This window comes from Podarcis filfolensis (assembly GCF_964270895.1).
Source record: "Podarcis filfolensis genome assembly, chromosome: 2".
NCBI lineage: Eukaryota > Metazoa > Chordata > Lepidosauria > Squamata > Lacertidae > Podarcis > Podarcis filfolensis.
Window position 1 is genome coordinate 90,767,206 of NC_139605.1, and position 16,854 is coordinate 90,784,059.

Below are 16,854 nucleotides of genomic sequence, written 5' to 3' on the forward strand. Positions count from 1 at the left end.
GAAGTAACCTGTTCCAGTACTTCTGGGTTTGGCGCGGTGCACAACTCGAAAACACACAACCCAAAGCGTCTGTAACCTGAGGTTTGACTGTAGTTGAAATATTGAGAATATGTATGAAAATGTTTTTGTTGACTAAATAACATCAAATAATTTATGGGGGTCAATTTATGGGCTCTGTTCTTTTTCAGGAGTTTCTTCTAGGCTAGACCCGTTGAAAGGAGCAGGAGTTATAAGAGCACAACTGTGATAGTATAATTCTGCCTATTCATTTCAGTGGAGCTTAAGCTGGAGATTGTAATTGGTGCTTACCTCAAGAGCTGTGCATTGTATGTTCCACTGAAGGCCACGGCTCTGTGTTAAATCCATCCCATGTTAACAATAACAGATGTCTGTGATTAATCGATTTGATGCTTTTGCCCTTAAGATTCTTAGAGACTATTTTTCCTTCTCTGATTTCAAAGCTGAATGGAAGGGCAGCCAGCCGGTTTCCATCTCTTTTGTTTTCTATTTCTGCACTTGGTATGCTTTTATTGGTTGCCCCGTTATGGTACTAGACAATGTTGGATCAATGCAGGTCATTATTGTACTCTAGCCTGCTTGCCATGAGTGAAGGGCTCTGTGTCATGCACAGGCTGATACAGGCCTGGCTGTCACAGATAAGCCCCTGTCCCTCCCCCTCCGCTGGAGGAGAGTATGAGATCCAGGATGAGCTTTGAGTGGCACTGCTACAGGCCTGCAGAGGGGATGTATGGTTCCCTTGGAAACAGCTGCAGACTTGTGACTGAAGCACCAGCGCTGAGATAGAAGAATAGGGCTTGATTTGGATGCCTGGAAGCACTTGGGCCGCTGAAGGAAGAGACTTGATTTGCCCCAGCAAAACTAAGAGCATCTCCTTGCTGAATAACTCCCTGCCTCTATAACACATTTCTCACAGATCATTCAGCAACATAAGAACTATATGCTTCTGTTTAAGGTCTGATCATGCAATGACTAGATTCTAGAATGCAGTAATGTGTTTGAAGCCAAAGTGGCCCTGATGTTAAATTATTTGACCAAGGACATTTGGGCTCATTTGCAGCCATTTTTTGGGCAATGCATAGTCCATATTAACTTTGTACTTTTGTGTGATACTTTGGGATATATTGTGTTCCACTGAGCGAAAGTCCTATATTTTCCATGTGGGGAAGATATTTATAATACAGTGGTACCTCAGGTTAATAACTTAATTCATTCCGGAGGTCCATTCTTAACCTGAAACTGTTCTTAACCTGAAGCACCACTTTAGCTAATGGGGCCTCCTGCTGCCGCCGCGCTGCCGCCACACAATTTCTATTCTCATCCTGAAGCAAAGTTCTTAACCCGAGGTACTATTTCTGGGTTAGCGGAGTCTGTAACCTGAAGCGTCTGTAACCAGAGGTACCACTGTAATTATAGATAATGCATCAGTAGGTTTTGCAGTTATGAAGTAGATCATGGGCTGCACGAATGCTACTTTTTCTTCATGCGCATAGCTTGCGCTAAAACATAAGCATTGACTTGTTAGGCAGCTAAAGGTCCCTGTAGCTCAGCATTTTGTTTCCAAAAGTGGCTAGCCAGATGCCCCTGGGAAGCTTACAAGTACGGCATGATGAAGATAGCCACCCCTTCATTGGGGTGACTTGCTTCTAAACATGGAGTCGCCATTTTCAGCTATTATGGCTGGTAGCCACAACCATATTCTACCATTTGCTCTTAACCACACCTGACCATTGTGTGGTTTTAATAACAATAATTCTTGTTAAAAATTTAATTTGCCTGTTGCATCCCCCCCCCCCGATTTTTATTTCCAGTTAAATAACTCAATCATCCAGAAGTATTTGGCTGTGCCATCATTTTAAAAAAACAAACTGATAAGGTGCACTTTCCAATCCACTCCTCTAAGACAGCTTTATATTTCATCCTGAGTTTTAACATGGAAACTTGTACATGTGAATTTATTTAGAAAACTAAAAACACAAGGGGAAGTGGAGCAGCACAAAGCTATTCACTTACCAAAGAAAACTTCTGGACACAGTAACATGCTTCATGTGGTCTGCAGAGCAAAGGTGTTCAGAAACTGCAGATAGGTAAAATGTAATTTGAGAGAAAGCTGTGGACGATATGTAAATAAACCCTTTGTTTCAATTCCTACCTTGGTCAGGCTGCCATTGGGTGGTCCCAAGAAAAAACGTTAGTGCTTAGACTTGCTTCCTCAGCTAGAATGTGGAAAAAAGCTGTGTCCTACTCCTTATATTTTATCCTATAAATAGACTGTGTTCACAGCCCTTACCCATAGAAATAGGCCTGGTTCTAAATAAAAATAAACATGTTGCTTCACATAAGTCAGTAAAGGTAGGTGAAGGTAAAGGACCCCTGAATGGATAAGGCCAGTCAAAGGTGACTATGGGATGCAGCACTTTATCTTGCTTTCTGGTTGAGGGAGCCGGCGTTTGTCTACAGACAGCTTTCTAGGTCATGTGGTGTCCGGGAACTGACATCGGAGCCAGAGGTGGAGGCAAGGCTCCCAAGCGATGCTGGAGAAGGGCTCAGCAGGGAGAGAGGGAGCTCATCGGCTGGGGAAGGAAATCAGCGTAACACCAGGGATAAAGGGGGGCAGATGGGGGAATCGGCGAGGGGGCTCCAGGACTCCTCGCCGGAGACCAGCGGGGAGAGCACGGGTCCTCCGCTACCCATACCCACCCTGCGCAGAAGACTTCCGCGCAGGGAAAGTAGGCGTAGACTTGGCGTCAAAGAACTTCTTTGCTGGGAGAAGTTCAAGAAACGCCCACTGACGGATTCTGCTAGCGACTGAAACAGCCACGAAGTGAAGGGCTGTCCAGCCAGAAAAAGGTTTAACCAGGCAACCTAGCCAGGAGTGGCAGCAACTTACGCACGAGCAACCCCATATAACCATTACATGTGGCTAGTATGATTAAACCGCTTCTGGCACAACGGAACACTGTGAGGGAAGCCAGAGCGTACGGAAACCTCATTTACCTTTCCGCTGCAGCGGTACCTATTTATTTACTTGCACAGGTGTGCTTTCAAATTGCTAGGTTGGCAGAAGCTGGAACAGAGCAACAGGAGCTCATCCCATCTCGGGAAATCGAACCACTGATCTTCTAATCGGCAAGCCCAAGAGGCTCTGTGGTTTAGACCACAGCGGCACCCACTCCCTCAGTAGCACTGCCTCTTTTAGGGTTTGCCTCTGTTGCATTTTCTCCTCCTCCATAGTTTTGGCTTTTTCTGAATCCTGCACCTGTGCCTCTTGGTAGAACCTATTCCAACACACGTGTTTTGTGTGCTTCCAAAGGAAGCTAAGTGAACTAAGTAATGTTGCTTTGCAGTCACTGTCAAGATCAGGTTGAGTAAGCTGTGACTTATCCTTTGATTGGCAGGGAGACGAAGATGATGAAAATGCTAGGCCTCTCGCTGAGTCACTGCTTCTGGCCATTGCGGATTTGCTCTTTTGTCCAGAATTCACTGTCCAGAGCCACCGAAAAAACAATGTGGTGAGTTCAATAATTTGATTTTGTTCTATCCTGACAGGTTACTGTTGCAGCTCAGTAATACTTAGTAGTCATGATTAGGATTGCACTGTGAGTTTTGAATAAAGCCCTGCTTAGAATGTTAACAGAAAATATCCACACCTATAGGTCCCAATTCAGCACACCTAGGCAAGCTTACGCAACAGGTTTGCCTAACTCTGTGTTGGGTGTAGGGCATAGCATGCTTCTCCATGAGTTCGTATTCCATTTGCAAGTAGCATGGTAAACATAGTGCATTTAACATTAGACTGATGACCCAAAATTTGATGAACCCATAAAAATCATAATTGTGAATCTTTCAGATATCTGTTTCTTTTAAATTACCTTTTGGTTTCTGATCCTTTGGCACACTGCAGTAATCTCCAAAAGCTTGTTTTTACATTTCTTTCCTTTTCCTTTGTCATATTTTAACATGTTTAAGTAGTAATTCATCTTGAGGCTATTTGGTAACAGGCATGCATAATACGCAATAATTAAATACTATTAGCAAGGACTTTTTAAAAATAAAAATGGACGGGTGCCTTTGGACTCTGTGGAAGAGCCTTGGTACAATATGTGTAGCCTGTGGCTTCTTTTGATGGCAAGGGTTCTTGCACAGACCTCTGTGTGTTGGGTAGAAATTACTATTGTCATAGTGCGTCATTCTAGGGGCCTCCAGCAATATTGAAGAGCTGTTGACTGCAGAATAGTGACTCATGTATGGGAAAATTAGTGTGACTAATGCTGAATCTACCCCCTGTGCCTTCCTATTTGGTGGGGTGTGCTTGAAAATAGTTTTCTACATGGCTGGCCTCTGAACACCTGATGTAACTAGATATGGGTGAATCAGTTTAACATGTCAGTCTTGCATACATTCATAAATCCATTATATTTACTCATTAATCTGTGATTTATTTATTTTTTAAAATAGACTACCAAAATGCAATAAGTACATTTCTAAACGGATTTTTTTACCCCAAAATATGCTTTTTACACATTTCATATACTTTTCAGTCCAAGAAGTAGGTCATGAAATTCATAGAAGTGCAAATTTAAATATACAATTATTTTCTTAACCAGCGCACATTTGTGCCATTTGCTTAAAATGCATACGGGATGAAATTGCCCTCCATCCTCAGCTATAGCAACGCACCACCCTGCAAAGGCTAGCACCAGTTATTGGGTTAAGGAATCTACACTGGATTCAAAACCAAGTTGGTTGTAGGGGTTCAGGAGCACCACAAGATCCTTCTGCCTCTCTTCCTCACTACCACTGCATGATGCTTTCAAGCTGCTGAGGAGTAAGTGATGTAAATAGAGTCGGACTATTTGGCCTGTTCTGTCAAATTAGGAAGCTTTTCTCTTCCATGAGTTTTGTGCTGTTCTTGGAAAAACTAAATTGGAGTTGCCTGGTACAAACTGTCCAAGGAGTGTTGCTGGCAGAGTGTTGTGGTGTTGTTGAGTGAACCTTTAACTGGGTTGCTGACACTGTCCCCATTACTGCGTCTCAGCCATTGTGATCATTGCACCATCTTGCTTCTTTCATTGGCGTTCTAATTGAGGCAAGGTTAGCTCGGCAGAAGTATCCTTTAGCTCACTGGACACATTTTATGCCATGCTCCTTTTTTTAATTCTGCTGATTGAACTTACGTCTGAGAGAGATTTTTAAAAGCCCTGAGTGACTTACAAAAAATCCCCCAAAACTTATTTGATTGTTTGCCTTCAGTGAAATGGTGGCTCCATGGGGAGATTGCAGCTGTTGGATTGAGCTTAAAAGTTGTACTCCTCTACAGAAGGTGATGCTCTGCACGATTGTGCCTTAGCAGGCAGGCAGAGTTGGTTGCCGCTCCAGCCATTCAAACTGTTGTCCTGTCTCTGTGTTGGGATGTGTGAGGTTGACCATTATATAATGGAAATCCTGAGGCATTGGGCAAGAGTTGTAAATGCCACTCCGTGTGTGCCAGGGAAAGGATAACACAGAACTTTCTTAATTAAAGCACCGGAATGATTTGTTTTAATGATGCCAGATGCCCTTAATTTGAGCACGTTAATCTGAGGCCCCTTTTGCCTCAGCTGCTCCTGAAAAGCAAAATAAAACGCCACTGTATTCAATGGCTGCTTGTTTCCATAAAAGTGGTCCCAGTGATTTGTTTGTGGCACAGAATAGAGCGTGTTGCTGCCAAAAAAACAATACTGGGAAAATAAGAGAAGGGCAAAGTGGTCAACCTTAATAAAGCTGGATACAAAGGAAAAGCTTCTTAAATTTATAACTGTTTTCAGTGTGTGCTGGTGGGAAGGGGGTCTTCATGTGAGTAATGATTTATTGGCCTTGAAAAGCGGCAGCAAGAATATGGATGAACTAGTATTGGAATGTGCCCTTTTCTGTATAGAAGAAGAGCTATTCGTGGCTAACTACACTATTGTGGGATCTGTTTGCTACTAAACATGTCTGAGACTACCTGATTTGTCCTAGATGATAGTCCAGAATGCAAGATTAGAAATAACAGTGTCTTGTGGCATCATTTCTTGTACCATAAGCTTTTTTGGACCAGATGCCAGCTTCCCAGATGCATGACGTGCTCATCTAAACAGAAGATTGAAAATAGCCACACATTTTCAGTTATATTCAACGGAGTCATTCCATTAGCACAAGGACTTCCACCTGCACAACAGGGCTTCCTCTTTTCTCACCACACACCCCTGTGCCCCCCTCATCTCCTTTGTGGGTGTGATTGTGGGTGCCAGGGGCACATGGGGAAAGGAAGCCATGTCACACTAATGGAACAACCTTGTCATAACTCTGCCTTTCTAAATTGTAAACTAATATAAATGCATACACCATCAGTTCCTACAAACAACAAAACATAACATGGCTGTGTGTTGCGATGTGTGGCATTCAAGGCCGGAACTGAATGTTGTTTGTTCTGCATTTTTAAGTGGCTTCACTTACGTCTGCTGGGCTAATATGCAGATTGGAACATGACTATGTTTTGGATTTCGTGCTTCTCCAAGTTTTGCAATACGGTTCTTGGCTCAAAAACGTACCAAAATTTGTTAACGTGTGTTTTAGGATAAAAGATGATTAGAAATTCACTCATTGGCATAAACTGTGGGAGGAATTCAACCTTGTCATATTACGATCGTTCTGTCGATGCAAACATTTCAGCTTGCCAGATAGAACGACACCCCCCTCTCCTTCCATGTGTTGTTTTTGGGGTTCTCCCAACTCCCACCTCCCCGAGCCAATTTTGAAGGGCATGGGAGGGAAGAAAGAGGAGAAGCCCTACTGCACAAGTGGAAGTCCTTGTGCAGGTGTCTCCTGATTGGACTCATTAGTTGAAACCTGCTCTGTGTATTTAAACACCTATTTTGTGATAAATATGTATTTAATTATGTATCTGAATTCATAATGTTTTTGTATGGATTTTTAAAACTTTGGAAAAGGGAAGACAACAGACTTCTGAACACACACAGTAAATCAGCAGCGACTGGAAATAGACTGATTGGTCTATCCCTAGTAGCCCTATATCGCTTCTCTGCTGCTTGAAACTCTCAGATCCTTTTAATCTATATACAAGAGATCCTTGGCATAAGGAGGTATTTACCCAGATCTTGGTTATCTTGGCCATTCATTCAGCTGGAAGATTCAGCAGGAGCCTCTGCTAGTAAAAAGACAACGTAAATCCCACTTCCGGTTTGCATGAGTATTTATCTTTCATCTCCTGACTTCTTTTCCAGGACACAGCTGAGGATATCCATGCAATTGACAGCTGTGAATACATCTGGGAGGCTGGTGTTGGGTTTGCTCACTCCCCACAGCCCAGCTACAACCATGACTTGAACAGGTAAGAACATCAAAAAATACTCCAGAAGAGACAAAAGGAGAGCTGGCAGGATGATTGGCACTATACTGAAATGTGAGCATCTCAATAGACCTTTCTTTGTATGGGCGAAAGCTAGGTGCTAATAACCTTATGGTATTGAAGACTAGGACTAAATTAATTTCATATATGGGGGGGTGGTTTTTTTTCTACTCAAGTCCGCATTCTAGATGGTCTCTGATAGAATATGAAAACCAAGGCATCATCGACATATGAAGTTGCACAAGCTAACAGTGCTAATGCAAAGGCTACATCGGGCATTGCATTGCATTTTATTTCCCGCTGTAACTGTTTTGCTTAGATGGGCTCCATGGAATAGGGCCAAACAAAAGACACAATGCTTGTTGTTTAGTCGTGTCTGACTCTTCGTGACCCCATGGACCAGAGCACGCCAGGCACTCCTATCTTCCACTGCCTCCCACAGTTTGGTCAGAATCATGTTTGTAGCTTCGAGAACACTGTCCAACCATCTCGTCCTCTGTCATCCCCTTCTCCTTGTGCCCTCCATCTTTCCCAACATCAGAGTCTTTTCCAGGAAGTCTTCTCTTCTCATGAGGTGGCCCAAGTATTGGAGTCTCAGCTTCAGGATCTGTCTGCTAATAGCTACTTATTGTGAATGGGAGAATACATATGTGGCCTGTGGCTCCTGATGGCTAAAGGAATAGCACTCCTAGAAAAAGCATGTCTTTGATAAGAGAAGAAAACTACTCAGTGACCACTTACAAAGGCCAACACGAAGAAAAATGCATTTAGTAATGTATATTGAGCTGGTGATTGATGAAAGGTTGCTCAGCTGACATTGTAACTGAGAATCTGAAACTACCCCTCCATTAGCTCTCCATTCCTTACAGCCTCATGCAACTGGGATTTCTTGCTGTTGTGTTTTTCAGGACAGAGCTCCTGAAGCTCCTGCTGACTTGTTTCTCAGAGGTCATGTACCTGCCCCCCTCCTCAGATAGCAACTCAAATCCCTGGGTCCAGTTTTTCTGCTCCACGGAGAATAGGTGAGAGGTAGCTGACTGTATGTGGTGGATACTTTGGAGCAATATAGTTTAATCCAAATCTGTTAGCCTAAGAAGTTATATAGCAGGCATCCCCAAGCTCGGCCCTCCAGATGTTTTGGGACTACAATTCCCATCATCCTTGACCACTGGTCCTGTTAGCTAGGGATGATGGGAGCTGTAGTCCCAAAAACATATGGAGGGCCGAGTTTGGGGATGCCTGTTCTATAGACATGGTATCTCTCTTTTGCATGTTGCCCCCCCCCCCTTTTTTGGGTGTTTCACTATATCTGCCTTACAGATGTCCACACTTGCCTAGCTTTATTTACAACTCACACGCGTTGCCCAAATAGGTGATATATTCTATGCCTCATACTGGTTCACTGTACTCCAATTTCTGAAGTACAAGCAAGTAGACCGGGTGGACTTTCTATATTGGTTTCCAATTGTGGCTTCAAATATTCTGACCACTGTACGTATTTGGTTATACCTGGATTGCAATCCTTGATTCCTGATGAATGCCTGCCCTCTGGTGTTCATCTCTTGCAGTCTTCTGCCTTTCAAAAGGCTTAAGCGCCTTCATTGGTCTAGAATATGACTGGATTTATCCAACCAGCACTCCTGAGCTGAGTGGTATAGCTTTCCTTTTGCTGCATCAGTTGATGTGATAAAATCAGTTGCTGGCAGCCTTTTTCATGCCTACCTTTGCAGATGATTCAAAATGGTTTTTTATTCTTAGCACTGTGGTGGAGCAAGCTCCAGTGACAGTGCTATTTCTGTCCCTATGTAATGGAAGGGAGCAAGTGCCAAGTGTGTAAGTAAGCCTTGTGCCACTTAAAAAAAGACTTAATCATGCACACAAAGCAGTGTTGGAGAGGAAGAGTGCGTCAGAGAATTAAAACAAAACAAAAGGCAGCCCTTCGTTGTCTATGAAAGAGGTAGCTTTGTTGATGTCCACTTCTTTCCCCACTGCCCTTAAAAAGAGAGAGAGCAATAAGAGCATTTCACTGCCTGTTACCATGGCAGGAGGAACGTCTCTGTAAAGCAGGAAAACAAATAAACTCCTTTATGCTCATAAAATTGCACGGTATATGAGTGGGTGCTGTTTTTTTATTGTCTGTTGTAAATTGCTTTGGGAAAATGTTTTGTTAAAGGGATAGGGTATGTTTTAATTGCATATTGCTAGTGATGCCACAAGCACTTTGCCCAACTATTTTATACAGTAGAAGATTTGTATAACAGCAGCACTTAAGTAGCGATGAAATATATATATTTTTATTACAGCTGTATGGGTTATAATGGTTCCATTCAAGTTTATGTTGACACACTTATGGAATAATGCTTCATTTATCTAGATGGCTAGGAAGAATAATCTAAAAATATCAGATAATGCCTCAGAATAAGTGTCTCCCCCCCCCCCCTTTTCACTAATCCATGCTGTCCCTGAGGCATACAGGTTTCTACCCTTTCACATAGTAGTGAATCAGTGCTAAGAGAATGCACACCTTATAGAAAGTACGGCTGCCTTTGGAAAGCTTTGAAGAGTTTTTCATCCCCAGTGCAACTTCTTGAGCATGTTGGATCCTCTTTTAGGCATGCGCTTCCACTGTTCACTTCCCTCTTGAATATCGTCTGTGCTTATGATCCAGTGGGCTATGGGATCCCATATAACCACTTGCTCTTCTCGGACTATCGCGAACCCCTGGTGGAGCAGGCTGCCCAAGTCTTGATAGTCACCCTGGACTATGACACTTCCACCAGCTCCAGCCCCACAGTAGATGGAACTACCACTGGAACAGTCATGGATGATGCTGATGTGAGTTGCTCCCAAGTTTAGCTGTGTTTCTTGTACTGAGGGGAGGATGGATTCCCTTTCTAGAGAAGTTTGTGGGTACACATTTATTTATAAAATTTATACACCTCAAAGAGTAACTCTCCAGCTGGAATTTTTGTGTTCCTGTGTTCTGCATTTTCTGTATGTGTCTGTCATGAGACCAGTCTCAAAAATTGCCCAGACTCACACAAGAGTCTTTTTGGTCAGGCTGAAGGTCCTGAAACTGCCAGATGTTGCATACACCGCCCCCCTTCAGGAGCCTCTGGGAAGGAAAAGTCATTTTTTGGTGGGGAGAGACAGTTTTGTTGCAGATAAGGAGCATGGGGGAGAGAGTTTGCATGCAACATGTAGTTTGGGTTTTGGGAGAAGATCAGATGGTGTCTAAACAGGTAAATGGATTTGTCCCTATTAAAAAGCCCAATAAATTAAAAAAGGGAAGTTCAAAAACTAATATGTATATATCATAAATTCACCACAATGTGAAATGCAGTGGGATGACTGACTTCTACTGAAGTTTGAGTACTCTGCCCTCTCTCAATAGTGCATACTTCAGTATAGTGCTGTTTTGAAAACCTCTTTTCAAGCTGTCTTTTGCTAAGAGACAATTGTAGTGATCACGGTAAATCTGAGACATGAACTCCCCATCATCCTAAGAGCTTAGTGGTGCATTTGTTTCCCCTTAATACTGAAATAACTTCTTCTGAATCCCTGACCTGTATTAATGTGCATACTAACTAGCTCATTTCAGGGCATTCCACACACTGCAGTCGTAGCACACGTGATTGTTTTGGTTTCATTCTGCTTTTCTTCCTGTCCCCATGCTGGGAAGGTATCCCATGCTCGCTCTCAAAACGAGCAGAGATGAAAGGAGCACTCTAGCCCTTCCTTTTCTTGCTCAGGTGAGGGAGCTAACTGGTCTTTATTGGAGGGGAAGGTCATCTTTGTACTGAAACACTCCTTTTTAGCCAAACTGATGCTCAGTCTTCAAATCTTAGAATGCTTTCAGCTGTCTGTCCCAATATACTTTGTACTAAGAATGCTCTGAAAAGTATTACAGTTCATACTGTTCTGTGAGGCAAACTGCATGCTACACGGAGATGTAAATACTGAAGCCCCAATGTCGTTAGTGTTGAAAGAAAAACAGCTTTGGAGGTGGGAAGAGGGCTTATGCCTTTCCCTTTACAGCCATTTTTTTCCAAACCAAATCACACATCCTCCATTGCTCCTCCCCTGTGCGGCCCTGAAATTGTTGGGTGCTAGCAGAGGTAATTCATTTTATAGGATAATTACCGCAAGCCTTCTAACTTTGCAGAGCTTTCCACTCCAAGCAGAAATCTTTGTGTGACAATTAAAACCTTGCATGTTATCAATAGTACTATTGGGAACCACTTCCTATTTTTGTGTGCAAGTCAATTTTTAGAGTTAATAGCATTCCTTATATAATAAGCAAAGTAAGTAGTCTAGTCTAGATGTTAAGATGCTAGTCTGGATGCTAAGTATTGACTTTGGTCAGCAGCACTGCTGTACGTTGCATCCTCAAAATGGAAGGTATATCACTTGGCTTGCTGCTAAATTCTATGAATAGAAGCACTTTTATACCAAATCCTGTTCTGTGTATTACTGATCCCTAACTGAGTGAATTTGTCAAATATTAGAATTTTCTGACAATTTGGTGAAAATGTCAGTTGCCAGAGAATGCAAATAACTTTTTATATGCCCTTAATTACCAATGTAAATGCTGAGAAGTGCTATCTCAACTTCCCTGCAGCCTCCAGGACCAGACAACCTGTTTGTCAATTACCTGTCCAGGATACACAGAGAAGAGGTATTGTGCCATATTCTTCTTTTGACTACTTACTGGGCTAGCCTTGAGCCCATTTACATTATCTTTGTTGACAGGACTTGTTTATTCCATTTACATTATCTTTTTTTGGCAGGATTTTCAATTCATTCTGAAAGGAGTGGCCCGTCTACTCTCCAACCCACTGGTCCAAACCTACCTGCCAAACTCTACCAAGAAGATTCAGTTCCACCAGGAGCTCCTGGTTCTCTTCTGGAAACTCTGTGATTTCAACAAGGTGCACATCTGTTGGGTCTGCCAAAGAATCAAGAGGGGGAGAGATCTGTGCCTGCTCAAAGCAAGCAATAGAATAAGGGAATCTTAGTGATAGCAACTAGGGACGTGTGGGTTATCTAGTTGGCAGTTCTCCTCTTTCCCCTGACCTCCTTCCCCCTTGGCTGGTTTAGCACTGAAAGATGCAGGGATGGGGAATCACTGAAGGGAAAATATACTGATTAATATTGTTCTTTCATTAACTGGTGACTGTGTGGGACATTATAACCCTTGCTGATACTGCTAGTCTGCTTGCATGTGGTTGGACTTGCAGAGATCAGCATAGGCGTCAACCCAATCCTTATGTGAGTTTCAGGTTCCAGGCATGCTGAATAAGCACACCTGACACTTGAGAAGCCTCCAACAGTAAGCAGCCTATAAGGGGAAAATAGGAAATTATAGTGCCAGCTGTTTGCTGATTTCCTCACATAATAAACTATTTGCAGAGCATGCTTTTTATTATTCAATCAAGACATTTAACATGAAAATAAATGTGGGTTTATCAGTGCAAATCCTACCATATCTATTTAGAAGAGAGACTCATTGAGTTACTAGGACTCGCTCCTTAACTTTTTTGTGCTGCAATGCAGTCAGCAGAAAGAGTTCTAAAACACAAAACCACTGAAAAACTAGCCGGCACTTCTGAACTTGTTGGTTCATATGCTATCCCTCCTATCTGACGCATCTTAATATAAAGCATCAGTTTCTTTCTGTTGGGCCACTGGGCCGTGGCTGGACCTGTAGAGTAGATAAACTGTGTGAAGGAGTTCAAGTCTTTATCTTTCCCTTTCAGAAATTTCTCTTCTTTGTGCTGAAGAGTAGTGATGTCCTAGATATCCTGGTGCCAATTCTCTTCTTCCTGAACGATGCCAGGGCAGATCAGTGTAAGTTTGGTCTTGTCTTTTTCTCAATACTCAGGCTGATAAGGCTTGCTTCTGCATTCATTGTGATTGCTTGTGCAGTCACAGATACTGGAAATAACTTCATGGGTGTAGCGGTAGTTGGGTCCAGTTCAACTGAAGTGGTTGTGCCTAGAGAGTATGTGAGGCTGAAAAATGCTGTATTTCAATACAGCCCCCCACCACCCCGTCAGCTTTGACCCAATTTGATAATATAAGCTACAGGAAGACATCCATACCCACTGTCTGCCCACTAGTATGTATGCAGCATGAGAAACCAGAATTATCAGTTTATAGTCATATAGCCATAGGCCATCATGAGCAGCCTTCCCCACTAATCTTAGTGTTCCTGTACTGCTCAGCTGGTGGCTCTGATTTGGAAGATCCAAAAGAATGGCTGGAAAAGCACAGGTCAGTGTGTTACCATTAGAATATGTGAGAAGTGGGTTTGGTGTCTCCTGTTCACAGCATCCAAAAGCCAAACATCATTTAATCAAATGATACCCATGCTAATTTTCCTTGGCTCTTAGGTCATCAGCCATAAAGATTCTAGATGCAGAGGCAAGAGAGCTGAGTTAGGGCCACGCCAGATTAGACATGGGCAGACATGTCTGTTATTTTCATGTGTAAAGCATGGGGGGAGGAGGGTTCAGGGCTTTTTTTTGTTTTCCTTAACATGGCAAGGCATTCACAGATGAATGGAGCTTAGCCATCTCTCATCCAACCTCACTACAGTGGTACCCCTGGTTAAGAACTTAATTTGTTCCGGAGGTCTGTTCTTAACCTGAAACCGTTCTTAACCTGAAGCACCACTTCAGCTAATGGGGCCTCCTGCTGCCGCCGCGCCACTGCTGCATGATTTCTGTTCTCATCCTGAAGCAAAGTTCTTAACCCGAGGTACTACAGTATTTCTGGGTTAGCGGAGTCTGTAGCCTGAAGCGTCTGTAACCCGAGGTACCACTGTACATTGTTTTCAAGTATGTTTCTCTTCAGCTCTGCTCAGTGCCAGTATTGGAGCTGGACTGGGAAAGAACCACTGCAGGCAGTGGAGCACTGTGAGGTAAGGCAGGATAGGGTTTAGCTCTTCACATTCATTTGGTGTTTTTTTTTTTTGTGCAAACAGGGTGTCTACCCACTCCCTGCTTTAAACATGTAAATATGTGTGGCTTCCCTGTCATATCTGGTTTGGGCCTCCCTCTCCTTTCTTCAGTACCCTTCTTGGAGTACATTCACAGCTCAATGTGCATTGGAGCACATTCACAAAATGAGCAGTCACACATTGCCCCATGACTTCTATAGGGAGCTGCCTTATACTGAGTAAGATCATCAGCAGTCCATCTAGCTCAGCACTGCCTGCAGTGGCTGGGAGCAGCTTTCCAGAATTTCAAATAAGTGTTTCTCCCTGCCCTACCTGGAGATGCTGGGAATTAAAACTGCATGCACCGCAGATGCTCTACCACTGAGCTGTAGCCCTTTCCCCGTTAAACTACTTGGGTGTCAGCAGTGAAATGGGTCTGTTTTGATCATGAGTTTCTTTAGGACCATTGCGCTGAACAGTAGCGGAGTTGCTGTGTGGAAGATTCTTCTACAAAATTATTTGCGTTATCTCCGTTAGTTGATTGAACGTCAACACTGTTCTTCTTTTTACAGCACGAGTTGGGCTTATGCATATCGGCGTCTTCATCCTACTGCTGCTGAGTGGAGAGAGAAATTTTGGGGTTCGGCTGAACAAGCCGTACTCCGTTCGAGTACCAATGGATATCCCTGTATTTACAGGGACACACGCGGATCTCCTGATCATTGTGAGTGTCGCAGTTACCAGCCGTGCCCGTTGCTCATCCACACTTCCGTTTTCCCAAGGAAACCCACAGTTTAATTAGAACAAATGGCAATTGGGTTTTCCATGGATTGTCGTCTATTCCAATTTAGCACTAAAGAGCCTGTTTTTTGGGGGGAAAGCGGCAGGGAAAACAGACCACCACTCAGAATCCTGCCTAGAAAACACAGGACGAGTGGAAGTGTATATGAGCCCCGTGTCTTGCTAATCAGAAATATTGTATTTTAGGAGAAATGGGCAGGAATTTTGTGAACTGCTTCATGGTCAACTTATAGAATTTCACATGCTACATTTGCTCTTCAGTGGTGGCAACAGCCAGCACAGGAGTAACATGATAATTCTGTCTGCACCTGTTCATTGCCACTTTCATTCTGTGTTCCAGGTCTTTCATAAGATCATCACCAGTGGGCACCAGAGGCTGCAGCCCCTCTTTGACTGCCTCCTTACTATCATTGTGAATGGTAAGTTGCCAGAGTGAACTGTATTGAAATGCTTACTTAGTTATGGAGATTTATGTTTAAAGAATTAAATGCTTAAAATTCTACAAGGAAGGTTCAAGCAGTATATGGACCGAGAACTCCCAGAAGTGCAAGCTGGATTTAGAAGAGGCAGAGGAACCAGAGACCAAATTGCAAACATGCGCTGGATTATGGAGAAAGCTAGAGAGTTCCAGAAAGACATCTACTTTTGCTTCATTGTCTATGCAAAAGCCTTTGACTGTGTCGACCACAGCAAACTATGGCAAGTTCTTAAAGAAATGGGAGTGCCTGATCACCTTATCTGTCTCCTGAGAAATCTCTATGTGGGACAAGAAGCTACAGTTAGAACTGGATATGGAACAACTGATTGGTTCAAAATTGGGAAAGGAGTACGGCAAGGCTGTATATTGTCTCCCTGCTTATTTAACTTATATGCAGAATTCATCATGCGAAAGGCTGGGCTGGATGAATCCCAAGCCGGAATTAAGATTGCCGGAAGAAATATCAACAACCACAGATATGCAGATTAAATAACCTTGACGGCAGAAAGTGAGGAGGAATTACAGAACCTTTTAATGACCGTGAAAGAGGAGAGCGCAAAATATGGTCTGAAGCTCAACATCAAGAAAACAAAGATCATGGCCACTGGGCCCATCACCTCCTGGCAAATAGAAGGGGAAGAAATGGAGGCAGTGAGAGATTTTACTTTCTTGGGCTCCATGATCACTGCAGATGGTGACAGCAGTCACGAAATTAAAAGACGCCTGCTCCTTGGGAGAAAGGCGATGGCAAACCTAGACAGCATCTTAAAAAGCAGAGACATCACCTTGTCAACAAAGGTCCGTATAGTTAAAGCCATGGTTTTCCCAGTAGTGATGTATGGAAGTGAGAGCTGGACCATAAAGAAGGCTGATCGCTGAAGAATTGATGCTTTTGAATTATGGTGCTGGAGGAGACTCTTGAGAGTCCCATGGACTGCAAGAAGATCAAACACATCCATTCTTAAGGAAATTAGCCCTGAGTTCTCACTGGAAGGACAGATCGTGAAGCTGAGGCTCCAATACTTTGGCCACCTCATGAGAAGAGAAGACTCCCTGGAAAAGACCCTGATGTTGGGAAAGATTGAGGGCACAAGGAGAAGGGGACGACAGAGGACGAGATGGTTGGACAGTGTTCTCGAAGCTACAAACATGAGTCTGACCAAACTGCGGGAGACAGTGGAAGACAGAAGTGCCTGGCGTGCTCTGGTCCAGGGGGTCACGAAG

At 43.3% G+C, this 16,854-nt stretch overlaps 1 protein-coding gene across 1 annotated transcript in view; it reads left to right on the forward strand.

Annotated features, from left to right (window-relative positions):
• Nucleotides 1–16,854, forward strand: part of HID1 (HID1 domain containing) — a 46,114-nt gene that overhangs the window by 16,917 nt on the left and 12,343 nt on the right. The window contains exons 4-12 of the mRNA XM_083598135.1: nucleotides 3,417–3,530; nucleotides 7,284–7,390; nucleotides 8,317–8,430; nucleotides 10,021–10,243; nucleotides 12,030–12,086; nucleotides 12,199–12,339; nucleotides 13,168–13,258; nucleotides 14,924–15,075; nucleotides 15,493–15,571. Of these exons, the coding sequence (XP_083454261.1) occupies nucleotides 3,417–3,530; nucleotides 7,284–7,390; nucleotides 8,317–8,430; nucleotides 10,021–10,243; nucleotides 12,030–12,086; nucleotides 12,199–12,339; nucleotides 13,168–13,258; nucleotides 14,924–15,075; nucleotides 15,493–15,571 (1,078 nt within the window). The remainder of the gene's footprint in view (nucleotides 1–3,416; nucleotides 3,531–7,283; nucleotides 7,391–8,316; nucleotides 8,431–10,020; nucleotides 10,244–12,029; nucleotides 12,087–12,198; nucleotides 12,340–13,167; nucleotides 13,259–14,923; nucleotides 15,076–15,492; nucleotides 15,572–16,854) is intronic.